A 23,814-nucleotide genomic window follows, 5' to 3' on the forward strand; every position below is an offset into this window, starting at 1 on the left:
TATGCAGTATGTTACTTTAAAAAGTGTATTTTTTCAAAAATATATACAGTATAGTCCATTACAATAAAAGTATAAGATAATCACTAAAAGGGATGAAAGAACTCTTTAGTGTTGCTGTGAAATGATCTACCCAGTTGTATTATTAAGTGAAAAGACTAAGGGCAAATTAGTGTGTAAATTATTCTACCATTTTTGTAAAAATTTCCTGGTGCATGCATAAAATATCTGGCAGGCTGCACAAGAAATGGTGTATTTTCACTTGTTGCTTTTGGGAAGGGAAATTGTATGACAGGATGGGAGATTTAAACTTTATTTCCTTTTATACTTTTTGATTATTGAACCACGTGAATATATTCCCTAGTTTAAAAAAAAAAACAACCTCATAAAAATGAAGAAAAAATAAAATAGCTATTTTAAAATCTAGGTATTCGTGCTTTGTAAACATTTCTTCTTTTTGTGTGTACTATTCAAATTCACATTTGATAGGGCTTTTAGATTATGTTTTAGTTTAGTTTTTTTTTAAGTCTCTTTTCCAACACTAAATTAAGAATGATCTTTTGTCCTCCATTAGGGATCTGAGTCATAATCGGTTGTCTAACTGGAACATCAGCTTGGAATCTCAAACATTACAAGAAGTGTAAGTTATTTTTATTTGTTTAAATTAAACTCTTAGAGGTGGATTTGATGAATTATGAATTTGAGGATGTTTAATCCAGAAATGCTGTCAAAAAAAATTGACGGAAAAAATTTAAAAGACACTTTTTTAAAAACCTAAACTGTTGTCTTTGGCTTTGCTACTATTACAGACTCCCCGGGCATTGCACCATTAGGTTGGTGATTAGTTGCAAACTGTGTAGAAATATTATTCTGTCTACTTTCTTGGGATCAAAAGTAAGATTTTTTACCCCCTTTTCAGAGTAAATAATTTTGCTTGTTTTTTGCCAGTTTCAGCCAGTGAGATTCTCTGTTGTGTAAATTTTTTTATGTCTTGACTTGTCTAAGATACAAGCATCACGTCTAAAGCAGAGTAACGTGGGGGTACCTGGGTGGTTAAGTGTCTGACTCTTGATCTCAGGTAGCTTCATTATCTATCCGCAGCTTGGAGCCCACTTAAAAAACAAAATAAGATTTACGTGAAATACAGTGTTTTTTGTATTGTCTGTAATGTGGTGGTTAATATAGTTCAGTTTTCCACTTCACTGAAGTTTTTCCTTTAATACTGAGATGTATTATTATGTATTTTTTGGAGGGAATTTTCTAAAATACTATTAGTATCAGTTACTGCGTTGTGATGTTTCCAGAGGCACAACTATTGAGGCCTGTTTGCCTGTACACTAAAATGTCAGAACCTTCAGATTTATTTTTCTTTTTAACTTCTTGCTGACAGGGGTAACTTCTTCATGCTCTCATTGTCCGTGAATTCCCTCTGTCTCTGCTCCAAATTGACTGGTTTTGATCTGCTGTGCACTGAATAAACTATTGACAAGCTTATTTGGCTAAGAGAATAGACACTGAAGAAAGTGGGAAATGCGTGAGCTTTATGACCTGGACTTTGTAACTTTGGCTGGTTTCTGGGAGGCCTTCTACTTCTGGTTTCTGTAGTCTTAGGTTATTGAGGTTGTTTAGTGATTGAAAACCAGGTTAATGAAATGTGATTATATTAGATTTGCTACTAAAACATTGGAGACATTATGTTTAAAGAGCTGCTAGGATCAGAGGGTGACATGTCATGTCATCTGTAAAATTAATCATAGGCTCCATCTCTCACGCAGATTCATCTGTGGATTCAAGCAACCCTCTCTAACTTTGAATAACTTAAAAAATGTGTGTGTGTGTGTGTGTGTGTGTATTTTAAAAATTTGCTTAATTTATAATTTTTTATCTTATTTACTATAAATGTATAAGGAGATGGATAGGTTAATTATTTCTTCTTTAAGAAGGACTGAAATTAGCTGTCAGAAAAGTAAACTATTCAAGAACGTTGCTGAGATTAAAAATACTTGATGTGAAAATAGTGATATCAGTCATAGATCTACATCATGAAAAAACATTTCTTATTAAAATCTTTTATTTCTCAGTATAATGCATTTAGTCTAATTCATTCTGAGTCATCTGCCTTTTTCAAATTTGGCACCTATCCTAAAGAATAATTATTAGCCAGAAACCAGAACTCAAGAGGCAACATTTCCCCCTCTAAACTTTGAAATCTGTTTTTCCCCTTTGCCTAGGAAAATGAATTATAATGAACTAACAGAAATCCCTTATTTTGGAGAACCAACCTTTAATATTACTCTACTCTCATTGTAAGTAAAGCAGATTTCATATCTTTTAAATTATGAATAGTACAGTTTTTAAATTTAAATTTTTGTTTTTGGTACCCTTATTGTTGATCCTGATTATTTAACATCCTCATGGCCTGGGGTGGGTCTCTGGCAGTAGCTTCATTACAATCTTTTTTTTTTATAGAGTCCATAATATAATCCCAGAAATAAACGCAGAAGCATTTCAGTTTTACCCTGCCCTCGAGAATTTAGATCTCAGTTCAAATACAATATCAGAAATCAAGACCTCTTCATTTCCTCGAATGCAGCTTAAATACCTGTAAGTAGTTTAAACTAGATTTATTTTAAAGTGCATGTTTATTATTTATTGATACTTATCTTCCCAGAAATCTCTGTTATTTATTGTGATTTTGATATGCTTATGAGAAACAAATCTGAGGTCAGTTTTTTGGGTTGTTTTTTCTCTCCTGTTGTCAGAAAATATTAAGTATCCAGGGTAATTTTTGAGGTTTAATTCTGGGTGTGTTTTACTAACAGTTTTGTAAAAGGTAAACGGGATTGGTTTGGTAAACAATAGCTTATCCTATATAATGATAATCAGCATGTGTGCTAGTGTTTTACAAAGCATATTCATACTTAACTGTTTGAACCTAAATGAAGTAGGTATTATCCTTATTTTGTAGTCGAAGAAACAGAGCAGTTTAATGATTTGTAAAGTTGGATATAATTGCTAAGTGGTAGAGCTGGGCTCACTCATAGCCTTTGGGGTAGCTGTCAGGTGGTAGAATGTTTTGTTTCACTAAATTTTTTTGTTATCTTGTTCATTTTAGAAATTTGAGTAATAATAGGATAACCATCTTGGAGGCTGGTTGCTTTGATAATTTATCCAGTTCCTTACTAGTGGTAAAGTTAAACAGGAACAGAATCAGCATGATTCCACCCAAGATTTTCAAGCTACCTCACCTCCAGTTCTTGTGAGTAACTAAATAGATGGAATTTAAGAAGATTGTTTTTTCTTTTAAATTATTTTAATTATTATTAGAGCAAATCGGCAAATACCTGACTGGAAAACTACTTTTGTTAAAGGGAACTTAAAAGAAATAGGATTAAAGTGGTGGAAGGTCTGACATTCCAAGGGCTTGACTCCTTAAGATCTTTGAAGATGCAGCGGAATGGTATTAGCAAACTTAAGGATGGAGCTTTTTTTGGCTTGGATAACATGGAAGAATTGTAAGTACTATGAACTAGAATAGAATATTGTTAGGAAATGGGTTTTGCCTGGGACTTGTTAGTGCCAAATGGCTAGGGTAGTTGATTTAATTATATGCAAGTACATTAGTTCTTTCTCCCTTCTCTGATGTGAAATAAGTGTATACAAAGCTCTTGAAGATTTGTTATCAAACTGGTATTTTTCTCATCATTCTTACAAACATTTTGTGTAGGGGCACCTGGGTGGCTCAGTTAATCATCTGACTCTTGATCTCAGGGTCGTGAGTTCAAGCCCTATGTTGGGCCTCACGCTGGGCATGGAGCCTACTTAAAAAACAAAACAAAACATTCTGTCTAAAAAACTTATATCTTCTTAATGTTTGGAGCTGATGAAAATTAGCAGGATTTACCTCAAACAGGTACATCAAACTTCTTAGTGTGTTAATTTTATAGATCTGATGTTTTAGACAGTCTTACTACCTTCTAGCAATAAATTTTGAGTATAATATAAATACTTACTGGATAGAATTTGTTGGCTCACTTGTACTGAGTGAAAGTATATGCCTCTCTGAGCAAGACCTCATGAAGAGTTTTGGAATCTTCTCGGTGCAATGCCTTGTTTCTCCTTTCTTTCTCTCATTCTGCAGAGAACTGGAGCATAATAACCTTACAGAAGTGAACAAGGGGTGGTTGTATGGCTTGCGAATGTTACAGCAGCTGTCTGTGAGCCAGAACGCTGTTGAAAGAATCAGCCCTGATGCATGGGAGTTCTGCCAAAGACTATCTGAACTGTGAGTGTTGGCTGGCATTTCAGTGGCGGCTGGGAGACGAGAGTAGGTTGGAATAAATCACTCTCATAGCCAATAATGAGATCTAACATCCCTCTTTATTAGAAGTTTGTTGAAAACTCTAAATTTAAAATGTAAATAGAATGAGAATAGGAAAGTTGAATTAAAATACAATGAATTCCTTACCTTTCATGTTTCCTGTTTTTAGTGATTTGTCCTATAACCAGTTGACCCGCCTGGATGAATCTGCCTTTGTGGGTCTGAGCTTACTGGAGAGACTGAATTTAGGGGACAACAGAGTCACTCACATTGCTGATGGTGTATTTAGGTTTCTTTCCAATCTCCAGACACTGTAAGTACATCTGTCCTTTATTTTGCTGATTTTTTAAACACAGTAAAGTAAATAGGGGCGCCTGAGTGCTCAGTTGGTTAAGCGTCTAACCTCGGCTCTGCTCATGATCTCAGGGTCCTGGGATCGAGCCCTGCATTGGGCCCCCCGCTCAGCGGGGAGTCTGCTTGTCCCTCTACCCCTCCCCTTGCTCGTGCTCTCTCTCTCTTTCAAATAAATAAATACAATCTTTAAAAAAAATAGTAAAGCAAATTAAAACAGCTAATCAATCTACACATTTATGTTTATGTTAATATTTGCAGTTCTTCTGTCTTATACTTTGGGGCAAGACAGTCTTTTTTTTTTTTTTAAGATTTTTATTTATTTGAGAGAGAGAGAATGAGAGATAGCATGAGAGGGACGAGGGTCAGAGGGAGAAGCAGACTCCCTGCTGAGCAGGGAGCCCGATGGTGGGACTCGATCCCAGGACTCCAGGATCATGACCTGAGCCGAAGGCAGTCGCTTAACCAACTGAGCCACCCAGGCGCCCGTGGCAAGACAGTCTTATTTGTCTCTATCCCTGCACATAAATCTTATATCTTTAGCCAGTTCAGTTTGTACTTTAATTCTGAATTTAATCAAATAAACAAAGCATCTCTTATTGTGCCAGTTACTGTGGAATAAAACACAGTTGCTAGTCAAGAATGCACATTTTCTTGTTCCTCTGACCTTGAACTACTATCAGAAAACTGCTACTTACCATTCAGCAGGATACAGGATGTGTAGTGGGAGCAGCTCTGACAGGAGCGCTGTTCATTGTTGCTAATTTGCTGCATGACTTGAACAGAAAAAACTTATGTTTATCAACGATCTGATGTGTGCTAGGTGCTTTGAGAATACTAGGATATTATTGCTCTTCTCCATATCAGGAGGCTGAGGTTCAGAGAGATTAAAATGATTGTTTAAAGTTACACAACTTGGGGCGCCTGGGTGGCTCAGTCGTTAAGCATCTGCCTTCGGCTTAGGTCATGATCCCAGGGTCCTGGGATCGAGTCCCACATCGGGCTCCCTGCTCAGCGGGAAGCCTGCTTCTCCCTCTCCCACTCCCCCTGCTTGTGTTCCTGCTCTCACTGTCTCTCTCTGTCAAATAAATAAAATCTTAAAAAAAAAAATAAAAAAATAAAGTTAAACAACTTGTATTCCCAGCTGGTCTTTCATCCAAGTACTAACCAGGCCTGACCCTGTTTAAGTTTCAGAGATCAGACAAAATCGGGCACATTCAGGATAAAGTCACACAGCTTGTAAATGTTTGAGCGAGAAGTAGGTCTGTTTGACGCCAAGGCTCATGTGCTACTTACCGTACTGCCAGATGAACAGAATCACTTAACCTTCCCTGGGTGTCATTTTGCTTGTGTCTTCCCCCAGCAGAGGATGGACATAGGAGTAAATGGTTGCTACAGGCAATATCAACTCTAAAATTCTGGGGTTCTGTAAGTTGGATGTTTTACCCTTGTCATGAAACATAATTGAATGAAGAAGTATTTTAATGAAATATAGTGATTTCAAACAGAGCAGAATAAGAGAGAAGGGCTAGGTAGTAGAATTCGTAGATTCTTAAGGGTCCTGAATAGGGGACTTTTTGGTCATCAGGCTCGGAGTTGATAAATGGTCTCAGAAAAGAGGCAGGCTCCCAACTTTGGGACCTAGCCATCAGTGAGAAAGAAAGCATGATAATTTTGTGAAGGTATGTATACCTGCACAAGTTTGATTTTTTTTTTTTTTTTTAACTTAGGTAGTCTTCCCTCAGATTTGGCCTTGAAAAATTAAAAGTGATTTTTTTTTCTTTTTTCTACATTACTAGAAACCTAGAACAGTTCAAACCCAGGAATTTATATCAGATGCAGCTGCAGCCTTTTGGCAATTCAAAGAATGGCAAGCAGTTTCTTTCAGTATACCACAGATTATTACTTTTAGTATTAAAGTTTAGGAAAGTAATTGCAGAAATTAATGATGGTCTAATGCCACAGAGATGGTTAAGGCAGAATTAGGATAAGAGCTGAAAAATTCTGGCTTTAGGCCAATACTCCTGCTAGAGTATATACTTCTTAACTCCTGTTGGTCAGTGAGTTCTCTTTATGCTATACTCTAGAGGAGGGGGAAAAGTCTTGGAATGTTGTTTCAATGTTTATTCCTTAGTAAAATGAAATGAACCTGTTAGCCTTCACTTCAAGTAAAGATACAGGTAAAGGGGAAGAGTGATCTCTTATCTCCTTACTGTTACATAACCAAAAAAATTATTAATAAAGAAAAGAGCTTTGGGTGCCTGGGTGGCTCAGTCGTTAAGCGTCTGCCTTCGGCTCAGGTCATGATCCCAGGGTCCTGGGATCGAGTCCCACGTCCAGCTCCCTGCTTGGCGAGAAGCCTGCTTCTCCCTCTCCTACTCCCTCTGCTTGTGTTCCCTCTCTCGCTGTGTCTCTCTCTGTCAAATAAATAAATAAATAAAATCTTAAAAAAAAAAAGAAAAGAGCTTTGTGTTTTATTATGAGATGACTTAAGGAAGCAAAAGTGATTAAATACCTATAACTGATACTTCTTCCACCAGGACATTGTGTGGTGCAATTGCATTTCCTCTGAGAATGCAGCAGTGGATTTTAAAAAATCCATACTTTGCCTTTTAAAAATAACAGAATGATCACTCTAGTGCATGGGTGTATGGTCTTGCTCCCCAGGAGGGTGTGTTTAATTGCTGTCAAACTGTGAAGCTTTATACTGACATTATTCTTTGTTAGCCATTTTAGGTTTAAGGGCCCATGGGAAGGCGTGGGTCACCCAGAAATCCCATTAGTATAAAATCACATTTGTAAGCCATATCCCTTGTGTCTTGAAATCCTGCTTTTTGCAGGACCATGACTATAATTTTTAATACGCTAACAAAATTAGGGGCTATTAGGTAGGAAGATTAATACTCTTAGCAGGTTGCTTAATTTATTTATCAAGGCCAGCTTAATCCTTTGCTTATGAGAATCAGTTCTTACTTGCTTATTACAGATATTCTTTAAAAAGAAGAATCGAATCATCTTCAGAAATAACTGTTAAAATAAGGATGAAAATTAGCATTGCCATACCAGGATGATATCCTGTGCTATCATGGTCATTTTAACTAATATAACCTGTCTTTCTCTGACATTTTTGTAGAAACTTAAGAAACAATGGAATTTCATGGGCCATAGAAGATGCTAGTGAAGCTTTTACTGGACTTACAAGTCTCACTAAATTGTATGTATTTATAATATTTTTGTATGCCTATATAGGTGTATTTTCAAGAACCAGTTGTAAATGTGATTGGATTATGTCTTTTTGCTATGGCTGGAAAGTCACCCTTTTGACTCACCCACTAAAGGAGGAAGCTTTTTGTTTATTAAGTTTTTTGTTTATCAGTGGCTTTAAATTTTTTTTTATTTATTTAGTGGTGGGACACTTTCTATTGAAAGGGCTTTCCTATGGGTACTCAAAGAGGTTATTCATAGGACTAGAATTTCTGTTCACGTAAAAGAAATGCACTGAGAAACCAGAGTTGAACCAGTATTTTTAATCATATGAGATTTATGGACAATTTATCTAGAAAGAGAGGAATTCTCTCAAGTAAGATGTTAGATCTTCTCACCTGAGAATTTCTCCAAAGCTTCACACTTGTGTGAATTTCTTTGACCTGATCTTTTGCTAAGAAGGGAGAGATTGGGACTCTAATCCAGTTTCTCATATGAAATCTAGCAGTGCATCACGGGTCTGCATGACTGTTCACACCTTGTGTTCTCACCTTGTTGCGCTCCAGCCTCTTAATAGAGGCCTTCATTCTGTGCTTTGCATTGGTTGGTAATAAAGGTTCACAGCTTTCTTAAAAAATCCATGTTAAACGTATTTTCACTTTTTATAGGTAAATGTTTGATTTAATGAATTAAATTTTGCTTAGTGGAGAGCTTTATTAGAAAGGTCTGTTTGTATTTCAGAATCTTACAAGGAAATCAAATTAAGTCAATTACAAAGAAAGCATTCATTGGTCTTGAATCCCTTGAGCATCTGTAAGTATTTTGCATCCATTTTGTTCAGTATATAAATAATCTTTGCTATTAGCAGAGGTTCTCATGACCATTTAAAGTGTTTATATAATTTAATTGTAGAAATGGTGACCAGTAATGTTTCATTTCTCTTCATTTCAGCGATTTGAACAACAATGCTATAATGTCTATCCAAGAAAATGCTTTTTCTCAGACTCGCTTGAAAGAACTGTACGTAATTTAAGTTTTTTTTTGTCACCAGTCATTAGATCATTATCCATGCTTGTGCTTAAAGTGTGATGAATGTGACCCATGTGTTTCCAAAAACACACAATATAGGCAGGAAAAAAAAGAAATGTTAATATTCAGTTATTTTAGCGGCTGGATATAATTTTAAAATAACCCAAGATTGAAAAGCCTAGAGTTTGTGGCACCAAGACCCTCTGTTTTGCCTGTGCTTGTAGTTAAAGAGACCTTAGCATGGCTCCTTGTGCTTTAAGTATATTCTGTTCCTTTTTCCCCCCTGTTTGTTTTTGGATCATTGGAAAAATGTGTTCCTGGGCTCCTTAGGTGGAAACCTTAGGATGGATTACAGTTAAGGTATTAGGTAATTTGTTGGAGATAATTTAGCAGTTTCAGTATCATCAGAGGGAATGTCTCTAATCTGTTTTTTCAAATTACTAAAATGGTCAAACACTGTTAAATAGTTGTAATAGAAAAACACATATTCATGATTTTTAAAAAAAATTGCTGTTATTGTTTTAGAGATTTCCCAGGGGGAGGGGTGGTTAGTTGGGCATTGGTATTAATTTTATACTCTGGTGATTTGAATATTGAACCAGTGTTAAGAATCAGTGGACTAAAACAATTGATCTCGCCTTGCTTAAAAGCCACTCAAAGGACAGACTGTGGACCAGAACTGGTTCATGACGAGATAAGGACAGGAATTCATAGTAAGCATTTAGAAACTTTTAGAACAATTTGACATTACTGTGACACTTCTGTTGAATTTTATAAAAGTATTAATCTACAACAGATTGGAAATTATAAAACTGGTCCTTCATCACAAGTAGTTTGAGATGCACTGGAAGTGTGTGAGTTCAAACTGCCTAGATTTCAAATTTCTGCTCCATTCTTTACAGCTATGTGACATTGGGAAAATTTAGTCTAAGACTCAGTTTCCCTTCTCAAAATGGAAGTTGTACCTCCTTCAGAGTTATGTGAAGATAAAATTAGATAATTTGTTTATTCAAAAAATATTTATTATCCTCTGCTATGTAAGGTACTGTCCTAGATGCTAAAAACACAGTAGTGAACAAGACAAAATCTTTATCCTCATAGCATATTACAATAAATTCTAGTAATGAAGTCAAAGAATAAATCAGTAGAGATATAATATCTCATCAGGTAATAAGAATTCTGGAGGAAAATAAAGGTGGGTCACAGGTATGGAGAGTGACTGGGATTGCTATTTTGGATAAAGTAGTGAGGGAAGGCTTTTTTTTTTTTTTTTTTTGAAGATAATAGCATTTGAGTCTGGACCCTAGTGGCAAAGCATTGAATACTGGGTGAAGAGCATTCCAGGCACAGAAAACAAGTGAAAAGGCCCTGAGGTAGGAGCTTGCTTCTTAGGCTTGAAGAACAGCGAAGACATCAGTGTGGCTGGCAGAGAGCAAGAGGAAGAGAGGTTAGGAGGTGAGGTCAGAGAGTTAAGCAGGAACCAGACCACCTCGGACCTAATGAGTCAGGAGGACTTTGGATTTTTTTTTTCCTCTAAATACATTAGGAAACTTTGGAAGGTTTTGAGAAGATGCTCAGCACAGAGGCTGGCACATAGTGAAAGTTGAGTAACTTAATATTAATAAAAATGTTAATGGGAATCAGTTATTTTCTGCCAGACTTTGTGGCAGAAAAGTGTGGCAAAAAAGTGGCTCTTTTTTTTTGGTTAAGATATTTTGAATTATTTCTCCTAGGCTTAACTTTTTAAAATTTAAATTCAACTAATTAACATAAAATAATGTATTATTGGTTTCAGAGGTTGAGGTTAGTGATTCATCAATCTTATATAATACCTAGTGCTCATTACATTACATGCCCTCCTTAATGCTCAGCACCCAGCTACCCCATCCCCCTCCCCTCCAGCAACCCTCAGTTTAACTTTTAAGGGCACAACTTAGTGCATATCAGTATTACTCTTTTTTTGCCCATGATAATCTGAGGGCCGCCAATAAAGTTTTAACGCTTATTAGAAGAGCTAAGTGTAAAATGTAATTTAGGTAGTAGGTGAAAGCAAATAGTGTAGTTTCAGGGTTCAGTCATTTGGTAATTTGAGAATTGGTTTGAACACACTGCTAATGGAGGAAACTCTAACACATCTTTTTTACTGAGAAATTTTGACTGCTTTTGGTTTACTTTAAATCGAAGTCATATTTATAATACTGTTATTACATCAAGATTTATTAAAATATATCCTTATGCTTTCTGGTATCCTTCACAGTGCTTTTCATAAATATTGGGGGGAGATGGGAAAGTCGTATGTAAATTAAAAAATATTTTGCATTAAACTTAAATAATCATGGTAGAAACATTAGAAAATATATAGTTAAAGCAAGAAGGAGAGCAAGTCCCCAGATCCCCACTACTCAGAGACAACCACTATTAATATTTTGGTGTATATCTGTCCACACACTTTTCGAGAGAATGCAGGGTATTCTATGAGGTCCTTGGGGGCAGATTGGTTAGCATGAGAGGATAGAAAGATGCAAAAGAAACAGAAGTAAAGAGAAGTAATGTGAATTCAGTGGTATCTGTGTCCAGGCACTGTGCTAAAGGCTTTATTTAAAATTTTTTTGAGGTAGGCATTCTCAAACCCATTTTCCAGAAATAGAAACTGAGATTTTGGAGACATTAAGTATTTTGCTTAAGGTAAGTTAGCAGAATTAAGATTAAGTCCAGGTCTCATGAGTCCAGCTTATATCTCAGAAAGCATAAATCAGACCACATCACTCCTCTATTCTTAACCTTCCAATGGCTTCCTTCACACACACGGAGAAAATACTTCAGGTTCTCTTCTTAGTTTGTAAAGTACCTGCATGGCCTGGTCTTCCCTGCCCAGCTCCCTGACCTCATTCCTGTCACTGTCCCCTCCCTCATGTCCCCTCCCTCACTGTGCTGTAGCCTCAGTGGCCTCCTTACTTTTCCTCAAGCACACTGGGCATGTCTGCCTCAAGGCCTTTGCATACAGTTTCCTATGTATGCGACACTCTTACCTCAGGTCTTTGTGGGATTTGTTCTCTCACTTCTTTGCCCAAATGCCATCTCTTCAAAGAATCTTTCCCTGACCACTTATATAAACTAGTAGCTGCCCTCTCTGTATCTTTGCTTAGCTTTGTTTTTCTTGATAACACTTTCTGACATTGTACTTTGCCTTTATTTGTTTATTGCTTGGCTCTAATGAATACGTAAGTTCTGTGAGGCCTATATCCCCACGGCCTGGAACAGTGCCTCGCATATAGTAGACTCAAATATTTGTCTATCAATGAATGAATATAACCTAAGAATTCTTAAATACAAAAGGTAACTTTTGGCCTGATTAATTAAAATAACCCTTAGTCAAATAAGGCTTTTGAGATACCATTGAAGACTGAAACTTCTTTGGAATCAGATCTTAGATACTTAAAAACTAAATGAGGATTTTGGTGATGCACACAAAGCAAGTTACAATGTTCTCAAAATCTTTGCTTTCACTACTTCCGGGTGGACGGGACATTCATGGGGTCATTAGGAGAAAACCTATCTGATTTTTCCGGTATATGTTACAGCCCTACGGTAGACAACAAATAAAATTTCACTGGTTCCTAGTTTAAGTTAAGCAGTACACATTGCCACAGGGCTGAAATGTTTTTGTAATTGTAATGAATAATTTGAAAATAATTCTTAGGGAATTATTGTGGAATATTCTTGTGGAAAATATCTTCTCCACAACAAACATGTCTCTGTGCTGCAATGTATATGGTAAGCTTTCCCCCAAACTTTTCTGGGAAAAATTTTAAACTTCAAAATTGAAAGGAAGGTACAGTTAACATCCATATTTCCTTTACCTAGATTTACTGCTTGTTAACTTTTTGCTAAATTTGTGCTCTGTCCCTCCCTTGCTCCCGTCTCTCTCTCCTTCTCCATCTCTTTCTCTCTCTCTCTTTTCTCTCCACATACACTACTACTTTGCTTAGCCATTTGATAGTAAGTTGCAGGCCTCATGACACTTTACCCCTAAATATCTCAGCATGTATTTCCCAAGAACAAGGGTGTTTTCCTACATATAACCACTTTTATCTCATTCAATTAAATTAACATTGATAAAATAATATTACCTGACATGGAGTTCATACTCAGATATCCCCAATGTCAAAAAATGTTCTTTGTAGATGTTCTTTCCAATCAAGAATCATGCACTGCATTTGGTAATGAGTCTTTAGTCTCCTTTAATCTAAAATAGGTCGCTTACCCTTGTTTTGCCCCTTTTCTTAATGTTTTGGATGACACTGAAATATTTGAGGAATTGAGGCTGACGGTCTGAATTTGTCTTGTAGTTTGACTCAGGTTGAACATTTTTTGGAGAGAAAAATGCATGGGTGTGCAGCAGACTTTTAATGGTGAAGAAGCAGAATGAAAAGTAAAGGGTATTTCTTTTCTTCTTGGCTTCTGCAGGATTCTGAACACAAGCAGTTTACTCTGTGACTGCCATTTGAAGTGGTTGCTTCAGTGGCTGGTTGATAATAACTTCCAGCGTTCTGTGAATGTAAGCTGTGCACACCCTGAATGGCTAGCAGGGCAGAGCATCCTGAATGTGGACCTGAAAGATTTTGTCTGTGGTTTGTATTTTGTTCTAAAATTTTGTATACTACACACTGTCTTCTTAAAATCATTTTATTATTATTTTTTCATCATGATAAGTGTACTCTTTAATCTCCCATCTCCTGTTTACCCCCTCTTCCCACCCACCTCCGTCCTGGTAACCATCAGTTTGTTCTTTATGGCTAAGAGTCATTTCTTGGTTTGTCTCTCTCTCTCTCTCTCTCTTTTTTCCTCTGCTTGTTTGTTTTGTTTCTTAAATTCCACATATCAGTGAAATCTTATACTTATCTTTTGCTGTCTGACTGACTTCATTTAGCATTATACTCCTCTCTAGCTCCATCCATGTCATTGCAGATGGTAACATCTCTTTCTTTTTTTATGGCTGAATAATACTCCATTTTATGTATATACCACATCTTTATCCATTCATCTATAAATGGACACTTGGGCTACTTCCATAATTTGACTATTGTAAATAATGCTGTAATAAACATAGGGGTCCATGTATCCCTTTCAGTTCCTGTTTTTGTATTCTTTGGGTACTTTGGTACCTGGATTGTAGGGTAGTTCTATTTTTGATTTTTTTTAGGAACCTCCATACTGTTTTCCACAGTGGCTGCATCAGTTTGCATTCCCACAGCAGTGCAGGAGGGTTCCTTTTTTCCACGTCTTCGCCAACACTTGTTTCTTATGTTTTTTATTTTAGCCATTCTGACACACGTAGGGGTGATATCTCGTTATGGTTATGATTTGCATTTCCCTGATGATGAGTGCTGTTGAGCATCTTTTCATGTGTCTGTTGGCCATCTGTCTTTTTTGGAGAAATGTCTGTTCATGTCTTCTGCCTATTTTTTTTTTTTTAAAGATTTATTTATTTAGAGAGTGCATGAGTGGGAGGGGCAGAGGGAGAGAGAATCTCAAGCAGACTCTGCGCTAAGTGCGCAGCCCAGTGCAGGGCTTGATCTCACGACCCTGAGATCATGACTTGAGCGGAAACCAAGAGTCAGATGCTCAACTGACTGGGCTACCTAGGCGCCCCTTCCCATTTTTAAATTGGATTATTTGTTTTGGGGTATTGTGCTGTATCAATTCTTTATATATTTTGGATATTAACCCTTTATTGGATATGTCATTTGGAAATTCTGTCTCCCCATTCTGTAGGTTGCCTTTTAGTTTTGTTGGTTGTTTCCTATGCTGTGCAGAATTTTTTTTTTTTTTTTTGGTTAGATTTTTATTTATTTATTAGAGAACAGTGTGTGCACAAGCGGGGAGCGGCAGGCAGGGGGAAAGGGCGAAGCAGGTTCCCCACGGAGCAAGGAACCCGATGCGGGACTTGATCCCAGGACCCTGAGATCATGACCTGAGCCAAAGGCAGACGCTTAACTGACTGAGCCACCCACGCGTCCCTGTGCAGAATTTTTTTATATTGGTGTAGTCCCAATAGTTTATTTTTGCTTTTGTTTCTCTTGCTCAGGAGACATACCTAGAAAAATGTTGCTACAGCTGATGTCAGAGAAATTACTGCCTCTGTTCTCTTCTAGGATTTTTATGGTTTCAGGTCTCACATTTAGGTCTTTAATCCATTCTGAGTTTATGTTTGTGGATGGTGTAAGAAAGTGGTCCAGTTTCATTCTTTCACATGTAGCTAGCTGACCAGTAGTCCCAGCACCATTTGTTGAAGAGTCTTTTTCCTGTTTTATATTCATTTCTCCTTTGTTGAAGATTAATTGACCATATAGTTGTGGGCTTATTTTTGGGTTTTCTGTTATATTCCGTTGATCTGTGTGTCTGTCTTTATGCCATATTAACTACTACCACTTTGTAGTATAACTTGCACGGAATTGTGATATCTTCAGTTTTGTTTTTCTGTGTCAAGATTGCTTTGACTACTCGAGGTCTTTTGTGGTTCCATATAAATTTTAGGATTGTTCTAGTTCTGTGAAAATGCTGTTGGTATTTTGATATAGGGATTGCAGTAAATGTGTAGATTGCTTTGGGTAGTATAAACATTTTAACCATATTTGCTCTTCCAATCCATGAATGTGGAATGTCTTTCCATTTCTTTGCGTCATCTTTAACTTCTTTCATCATCATTTTATAGTTTTAGAGTACAGGTCTTTTACCTCTTTGGTTAAATTTATTCCTAGATATTTTATTGGTTTTGGTTTAATTGTGAATGGGATTGTTTTCTTCATTTCACTTTCTGCTGCTTCATTATTAGTGTATACAAATGCAACAGATACCTGTACATTGATTTTGTGTCTTGCAACCTTATTGAATTCATTTATCAGTTCTAGTTGGGTTTTCTTCGGTGGAGTCTTTAGGGTTTTCTATATATAGTATCATGTCATCTGCAAATATTGGAAGTTTTACTTCTTCCTTACCTATTCAGATGCTTTTTATTTATGTTGTGTGGTTGCTGTGGCTTAGGACTTCTAGCACTCTGTTGAATAAAAGTGGTGAGAATGGACATCCTTGTCTTGTTCCTGACCGTAGGGGACAAGCTCTCAGTTTTTCACCAGTGAGTATGATGTTGGCTGTGGGTTTTTCATATAAGGTCTTTAGTATGTTGAGATATGTTCCCTCTAGACCTACTTTGTAGAGGATTTTTATCATGAATCGATGTTGTATTTTGTCAGATGCTTTTTGTGCATCTGTTGAAATGATCGTATGGTTGCTATCCTTTCTCTTATTGATGTGATGCATCACATTGCTTGTTTTGTGCATATTAAACCACCCTTGCATCCCAGGAGTAAATCCCAGTTGATTGCAGCGTATGATTTTTTAAAATATTTTGTTGGATTCAGTTTGCTAATATTTTGTTGAGGATTTTTGCATCTGTATTCATAAAAGATACTGGCCTGTTCTCTTTTTTTGTAGTGTCTTTATCTGGTTTTGGTATCAGGGTGATAATTGGCTTCATGGAATGAATTTGGAAGTTTTCCTTCCTCTTGTATTCTTTGGAATAGTTTGAGAAGAATGGGTATTAACTCTTCTTTAAATTTTTGGTAGAATTCACCTGTGAATTCGTCTGGTCCTGGACTTTTGTTTTTTGAGAGTTTTTTGATTATTGATTCAATTTCATTGCTGGTAATTGGTCTGTTCAAATTTTTTATTTCTTCCTGCTTTAGTTTTGGTAGGTTTTCTAGAAATTTATTTCTTATAAATTGTCTAATTTGTTGATATATAGATTTTCATAATATTCTGTTAAAATTATTTGTATTTCTGTGGTGTTGGTTGTTATTTCTCTTCTTTCATTAGTAATCTTATTTATTTGGGTCCCTTCTCTCTCTCTCTTTTTTTTTTTTTTTAATGAATCTTGCCTAGAGGTTTATCAATTTTCTTGATCTTTTCAAAGAACCAGCTCCTGGTTTCATCGATCCGTTCTGTTGTTTTTTTAGTTTCTACGTCATTTATTTCTGCTCTTAGAATTTCTTTACTTTTGCTGGGTTTGGGTTTTCTTTTTCTCGCTCCTTTAGGTGTAAGGTTAGGTTGTTTGAGATTTTTCTTGCTTCTTGAGGTAAGTCTGTATTGCTGTAAACCTCCCTCTTAGAACTACTTTTGTTGTATCCCAAAGATAATAGACTGTTTTCATGTAACTTTTTATTTCTTCTTTGATTTCTTGGTTGACCCATTCATTGTTTTATTTTTTAAAAGATTTTATTTTGGGGGACACCGGGATGTCACAGTTGGTTAGGTTTCTGATTCTTGGTTTCAGCTCAGATCATGATCTCAGAGTCGTGGAATCAAGTTCCACATTGGGCTCTGCGCTCTGTGCTTAGTCTGCTTAAAGATTCTCTCTCTCTCCCTCTGCCCTGCCCCCGCCCCCCTCCCCCACATGCACTCACTTTCTCTCAAATAAATACTCAAATAAATAAATCTTTAAAAAGATTTTGTTTTTAAGTAATGTCTACACCTAACATGGGGCTCGGACTTAGAACCCTGAGATCAAGAGCCACATGCTCTACCGACCAAGCCAGCCAGGCAGCCCAACCCATTTAGTGGTTTAATAGCATGTTATTTAACCTCCATATATTATGCTCTTTTCCAGATTTTTTTTGTGGTTGATTTCTAGTTTCATAGCATTGCGGTCAGAAAAGATGCATGGTACACATTTACTGTCTTAACAGAATTAAAAAAAAAATTAAACCAGAATACTTTCTAACTAGCATATCTATTTCCATTTCCCTGTGTTCTTCTCTGAAATTTTTATATTTTGTAATTGTAGATTAAATTTTGTATTCTTTGACTTAATATATCATAAGCAGTTTTTTTCCTCTGGTTCTTCAGTGATCATTTTCAATGTCAGTATAATGGCATCTTTATGAATGGCCTTTCCCTTTAGAAGGTTGTTAACCTTAGAATAAATATCCAGTAAGATTCCTGAATCAAAAATGATTTTTTTAAAATAGATCTTAAAAAGTAGTACATTTTCCAGAAAGATAGCACTTGTTTATGTTGTCACCAACAATGTATGAATGTACCAGTTTCACATTGTTTCTGTTTTTTTTTTTTTTAAGATTTTATTTATTTGGCACAGAGAAAGAGACAGCTAGAGAGGGAACATAAACGCGGAAGTGGGAGAGGAAGAAGCAGGCTCCCGGCTGAGCAAGGAGCCCAATGTGGAGCTCGATCCCAGGACCCTGGGATAACAACCTGAGCTGCAGGCAGACGCCTAACACCTGAGCCCCCCAGGCACCCCACATTGTTTCTAGTTTTGATGCAGTTTCTTAAGACTAAAGTGGTGGCAGGGTTTTGGAGTTTTTTTGGGGGGAGGGGGGACAGTCATGGAAAAGTTGTCATGATTCCAGTACTCATAATTTCAAGTATATATCTGTATTGTTCTTTCTCAGCTTGGGCATTTTTCCTTTACACTTAAATTTCCTTTAAAGTAGAATAACTGATTCCTAGCTTTAGGTAGTAGAACTTTTATATCAGTGCATTTTCTTGCATATCACTAGTATCTGATCATTTAGATACCCATATATTGTCAGATCTGTGTTTATAATCTACTTAAGGATACTTAAGTATCCTGGAAGTTCAGGCCCACAAAATACTTATGTTGCTTTTCATATATTAATAACATACTATTATTTATGAATCTGTAGTTTATTAGCCAGTCCTGAGCCTATCTTTAGTTGGACATTTAACATGTTTGGAACTTCTCACTATTTTAGGTGAGAGTTACACACATACAGAGTATGTTCAAATAATGTTTTATTTTATTTTCTTAAAAAGATTTTATTTATTTCAGAGAGAGAGAGTGTGTACGGGGAGGATCAGAGGGAGAGAGACAAGCAGACTCCGTGCTGAGTGTAGAGCATGATGCGGGGCCCGATCTCAGGACCCTGGGATCATGACCTGAGCCAAAACTGAGTCAGACACTGAACCAGCTGAGCCACCCAGGGGCTCGCAGATAATGTTTTATTAATAGGTCCACCCTGTAAAATATAAATTTATAATCCCCGTTTTCTGTATTGGCACAGAAAAGATAATGGGTATTATCATATGTATGTTTATATATGTAAACTCTACACACAGGAATTAATAGGATTAGAACTTGTCTTGAAATTTGAATATAGGTTTTTCTTTTTTCCCAGTAACTGGTAATACTTAAGAAGTACATTCTAAACATAAGTGACCATGAGTGATAGTAGAAAACATGCTAGATCCTGAAGTCTGAAAACCTGGGTTCCTGTCCAGGCTTTGCTGGGAACTTACATGTCTCTGAACAAGTTGTTTGACCCTTCTGGGCCTCATTTTCCACATCTTTTAACAAAAAGGAATTGGATTCTAGCTCTGTAGTCTCTGTGAATCTTGATATGCCATTTTATAAACAGAACAAGCAATTTTACATTATTTGTTTCAAAATCTGTAGAAGCAAAAATAAATGACTTGGCTCCTGCCCCATTTTTTTCTCTTAGATGATTTTCTCAAGCCACAGATAAAAATGCATCCTGAAAATACAATTGCTCTTAGAGGCACGAATGTGACTCTGACGTGCACTGCAGTGAGCAGCAGTGATTCACCCATGTCTACCATGTGGCGCAAAGACAGTGAAATCCTGAATGACATCGATAGTGAGAATTTTGTTCGTTATCAGCAGCAAGCCAGAGAAGCTCTAGAATATACGAGTGTCTTACATCTTTTCAATGTGAATTTCACAGATGAAGGAAGATATCAGTGCATCGTTACTAATCACTTTGGTTCTAATTATTCTCAGAAAGCCAAACTGACTGTGAATGGTAAGGAATTCTGCTCCCTGATAGTTTTATAGTTGGAAGGATTCTTCATGTTCAGGTTTTGAACCACTTGGCCAAGAAAATGAGGCTAAGCCTGACATTTGAGGGGAGATTTTACTGTTTTGTCTTTAGGGTTGTAATAACGTATAGATTGGATTACCATTTTGTCCAGTTACTGTCCCTAATTGGTCCTTGGTTGGAGGTAAGGGGGAATTCCATGGCCCCAGGAGATAGGCTGCTTTCCTTGTTACTTATGCTTTTGGAAAAATTCTTTTGAAATTTATTCTTTCTAGAACCATAATTCTGTTTGGAAACTGTGAAATGTATTCCTGACACTGTTCACAGGACTTTGTAATAATGGAGTATTTAGGACATTTCTGGGTGCACTGATCATTATCACTGTCTAAATGTGGTCACACAGAATCATTTATTAATGCTCTTCTTCACTGTGGTTGTAAAAAAGAACTTCTCTAAAACAGTTTGATTAATTGATCACCTATCAAATTGAATCACTAAAACATTTTAGGTTTTGTGCAACCAAAGGATATACTTGTGTCTTACTTCTGGGTTTCATGAGATTTTTGAAGGCGTAAACTTTTTGTATTCTGTATTTTATTTATTTTTTGGTATAAATTTCTTTTAACATGCATTTGCCATGACAGCTTTGTAGATGTTAGTTTGGAAAGCACCGTTTAGTCTCTTAAGTAAGGGAGTCATAATAAATGTATGGAGTTCTGAAAGGTTTGTGGCCTTCTACCTTTCCTTTCCCCATCAGAGAGATAGGTAAATGTATCATTCTAGAAGAGTTACCACTGTACTCCAAGTACTCTGAGGTTCAAAGAGAAAAGATGGCCTCTGAAGTTGTATTTACTGTCAATCCAGAGAGCATGCCTTCTGAAAGAAATAGAGTATTACAAGTTGGTACTTTGTGTATGTGTGTATGTGTGTGTGTGCGTGTATTACCACCGCCCCACCCACTTTGTTTCGGGGATCTTTCTTGAAACAGAGATGCCATCTTTCCTGAAAACACCAATGGATCTCACTATTCGCACTGGTGCCATGGCCAGATTAGAGTGTGCTGCAGAGGGGCACCCTGCACCTCAGATTTCCTGGCAGAAAGATGGTGGCACTGACTTTCCTGCGGCTCGAGAAAGACGCATGCATGTCATGCCCGAGGATGATGTCTTCTTCATTGCCAACGTGAAAATAGAAGACATGGGAATCTATAGCTGCATGGCACAAAATATAGCTGGAGGCCTCTCAGCAAATGCCTCACTCACAGTATTAGGTATGTGTACTGACCCATGGGTCCCTGCTTTGGTTGGAGCCTTTTTATTAAGGGTCTACTCTGGTCTTATTGGCAAAAAAAAAAAAAAAAAAAAAAGTCTAAGTTTGAGATTTTAATTGTGATCCTTCTATCTTTGTCACTTTTTTTTGCGAATACATGCAGAGTTATGTCAGCCTAGGATATTAGTGGATCAGATAACTGAAACCTGGGGAAGTAGTGAGGGCAGAATTAGAGATCTTTATCACATGAATTAAAAATTCAAATCCCTTTATCCTGTTACATCGCCTTCTAGAGTTTTCTAGTTCATATATGTTTTTTCTATTCAGCAGTGAGTTTGCAGTTGTTTTATACTGCTTCACAGACAACTCAAGACAATTTTTTTCCTAGTTTATTTAAAAAAAATTTAATGCACAAAAAAATGACCATCTTCTGGTTAGATTTCCTGTTCTCCTTCCAATGTACTCCTCTTGATCCTATGTTCTGGGAAAATAAAATGTTTTTTCCCTAAAGAGTTCCTCTGACAAGCCTATTTTTTTTTCTTTGAGAATACTTGTCTTCATGGGACTCAACTCAAAGGCAGATGCTGCTTTCTAGTTCTGTATTCCCCTAGATGTTAGGTTTTTTAAAAGTTTGTTGATTTGTGTTATTTACTTGTGTAATCAGAAAAATAAGTATATAGTTTTAAAAATTTAGGATATATAGAAAATTAGAAAAAGGGAAAGTCACTAAAACACTGTTAAAGATTTTGGCATATTCTGGACTTTTTTAAAAACACATTTTCATGTAGTTATGTATACCTACTTTTATCCTCTTAAAATATTGTATCACAAGGGTTACTCTGTCATTAAGTCTTCAAAAAATATCATGTGCCTGTACTATGGTTTACTTACAACTTTTCCTGCTAGATTTAAAGACTTTTTCCCTTTATTTTTAAAAATTACAGCTAGTTTCATAACCTGTTTGTGTATAAATCTTTGACTTCCTTGCTTAGGATAGCTTGCCCAAGGTAGAATTAGTGAGATAAGATTTTTGAGGCTTTTGCTTTTCTGAAACACTAACTTCTAATCTTCCCATTAAGTCTATGAAAGTGTTTACTTATTTTTTTTCCTAAGGGTTTATTTATTTATTTTAGGGGGTGGAAGAGGGAGAGAGGGAATGTCAAGCAGACTCCACACTGAGTGCGGCGCCTGACACAGGGCTTGATCCCAGGCCCCGGAGATCATGACCTTGAGCTGTAATCCAGAGTCGGCTCCTTAGCCCACTGAGCCATCCAGGTGCCCCTGAAAGGGCTTACTTATTGCATCATCACCTCATTCATCTGTTTCAGGAGGATTTAAGAAATAAAATGGTATAACATGATTTTTTATACATCTTTCTGTTAGAGACACCCTCATTTATCAGACCCCTGGAGGACAAGACAGTAACGCGAGGTGAAACTGCAGTATTACAGTGCATAGCTGGAGGGAGTCCTGCCCCTCGCCTCAACTGGACCAAAGATGATGGGCCCCTGCTGGTGACTGAACGGCACTTTTTTGCTGCAGCCAACCAGCTTCTCATCATTGTCGATGCTGGCCTGGAAGATGCTGGGAAATACACCTGCATTATGTCTAACACCCTTGGGACAGAACGTGGTCACATTTACCTGAATGTCATTTCATCCCCCAACTGTGACTCTTCCCAGAGTAGCATTGGGCATGAAGATGATGGCTGGACCACAGTTGGCATCGTCATCATTGTTGTGGTCTGCTGTGTTGTGGGCACCTCTTTGATCTGGGTCATTGTTATTTACCACATGAGAAGGAAGAATGAAGACTATAGTATCACGAACACAGGTGAGTGGTACCCAGTCGACACTTATGGCTTGTACTTGAGTCAGGAATGTAGTATACAATTTATTGTAAAATATTAAAAGCTGTGGAGCTTTGATACTTTATGTGTGGTAGGAGGAAGTTTTTTTGTTAAAATGCCCTACTTCCTTGATAATAATGGAACCTCTCTGATGAATAATTTTAAGAATTTGTAGATAGTTCCCCAAAACTTTGCTCTTACAAACACGTAACAGGTGCACCTTCTTTCTTTAATCCTTAAGGCTCATTTCCATCCAAGCTTCTCTGTGGGGGAAGAGTGGAGCCCTTCTGACTGGGATCGGCCTTTCACACCCCCCCTCCCCGAAATTCTGAAAGAGAAGAGGCTCAGTCAGATAGATTGTGAAAGTACTCCTATGGATAAGATTTCAGACTTTAGGTTTTGCCTCTTATAGTAATACTTTTTAAATGAGGCTTCGAAAAGAATTTTAGCAAGAAAGAGTTTTTGGGGGACATTCTAAGACTTGTTGAGTTCCTAGGTACATAACATTTTCCTGGCCAGTAGATGTACCAAAGTGGGCACATTTGCACAATAGTCTTCTGAGTGTTGCCTAATGTTATTTGAAAGTTACAGATGTCTCTTTTACAGAGGAACTTAATCTGCCTGCAGACATTCCCAGCTACTTGTCTTCCCAAGGAACACTGTCGGAGCCACAGGAAGGCTACAGCAACTCTGAGGCAGGCAGTCATCAGCAACTCATGCCTCCTGCCAATGGATATTTACACAAAGGCGCTGATGGTAATGACTCTTTGTTATATATGCTTATAATTTCAGCCTATTCTGTTGAGTTTATTTGTCAATGTATAGTTTTCCCCATTAACCTGAGGCAACATTTTATTTTGTAAAGATTTTATTTATTTATTTGACAGAGACACAGCGAGAGAGAACACAAGCAGGGGGAG

The 23,814-nt window shown here is 37.0% G+C and overlaps 1 protein-coding gene across 4 annotated transcripts in view; it reads left to right on the forward strand.

Moving 5' to 3' along the window:
* LRIG2 (leucine rich repeats and immunoglobulin like domains 2) overlaps window positions 1-23,814 on the forward strand; it is a 64,005-nt gene that overhangs the window by 30,541 nt on the left and 9,650 nt on the right. For 2 of the 4 annotated variants that reach the window (XM_027612402.2, XM_027612424.2), the window contains exons 2-16: window positions 572-637; window positions 2,229-2,303; window positions 2,467-2,601; window positions 3,113-3,256; window positions 3,369-3,512; window positions 4,139-4,282; window positions 4,488-4,631; window positions 7,803-7,883; window positions 8,615-8,686; window positions 8,825-8,893; window positions 13,370-13,533; window positions 19,441-19,761; window positions 20,765-21,046; window positions 22,429-22,878; window positions 23,486-23,650. In XM_027612402.2, coding sequence (XP_027468203.1) covers window positions 572-637; window positions 2,229-2,303; window positions 2,467-2,601; window positions 3,113-3,256; window positions 3,369-3,512; window positions 4,139-4,282; window positions 4,488-4,631; window positions 7,803-7,883; window positions 8,615-8,686; window positions 8,825-8,893; window positions 13,370-13,533; window positions 19,441-19,761; window positions 20,765-21,046; window positions 22,429-22,878; window positions 23,486-23,650 — 2,456 coding nt within the window. The remainder of the gene's footprint in view (window positions 1-571; window positions 638-2,228; window positions 2,304-2,466; window positions 2,602-3,112; window positions 3,257-3,368; window positions 3,513-4,138; window positions 4,283-4,487; window positions 4,632-7,802; window positions 7,884-8,614; window positions 8,687-8,824; window positions 8,894-13,369; window positions 13,534-19,440; window positions 19,762-20,764; window positions 21,047-22,428; window positions 22,879-23,485; window positions 23,651-23,814) is intronic. The other 2 variants (XM_027612417.2, XM_027612410.2) reach the window with 2 other exon arrangements.

The sequence above is a fragment of the Zalophus californianus genome, chromosome 4, assembly GCF_009762305.2.
Source record: "Zalophus californianus isolate mZalCal1 chromosome 4, mZalCal1.pri.v2, whole genome shotgun sequence".
NCBI lineage: Eukaryota > Metazoa > Chordata > Mammalia > Carnivora > Otariidae > Zalophus > Zalophus californianus.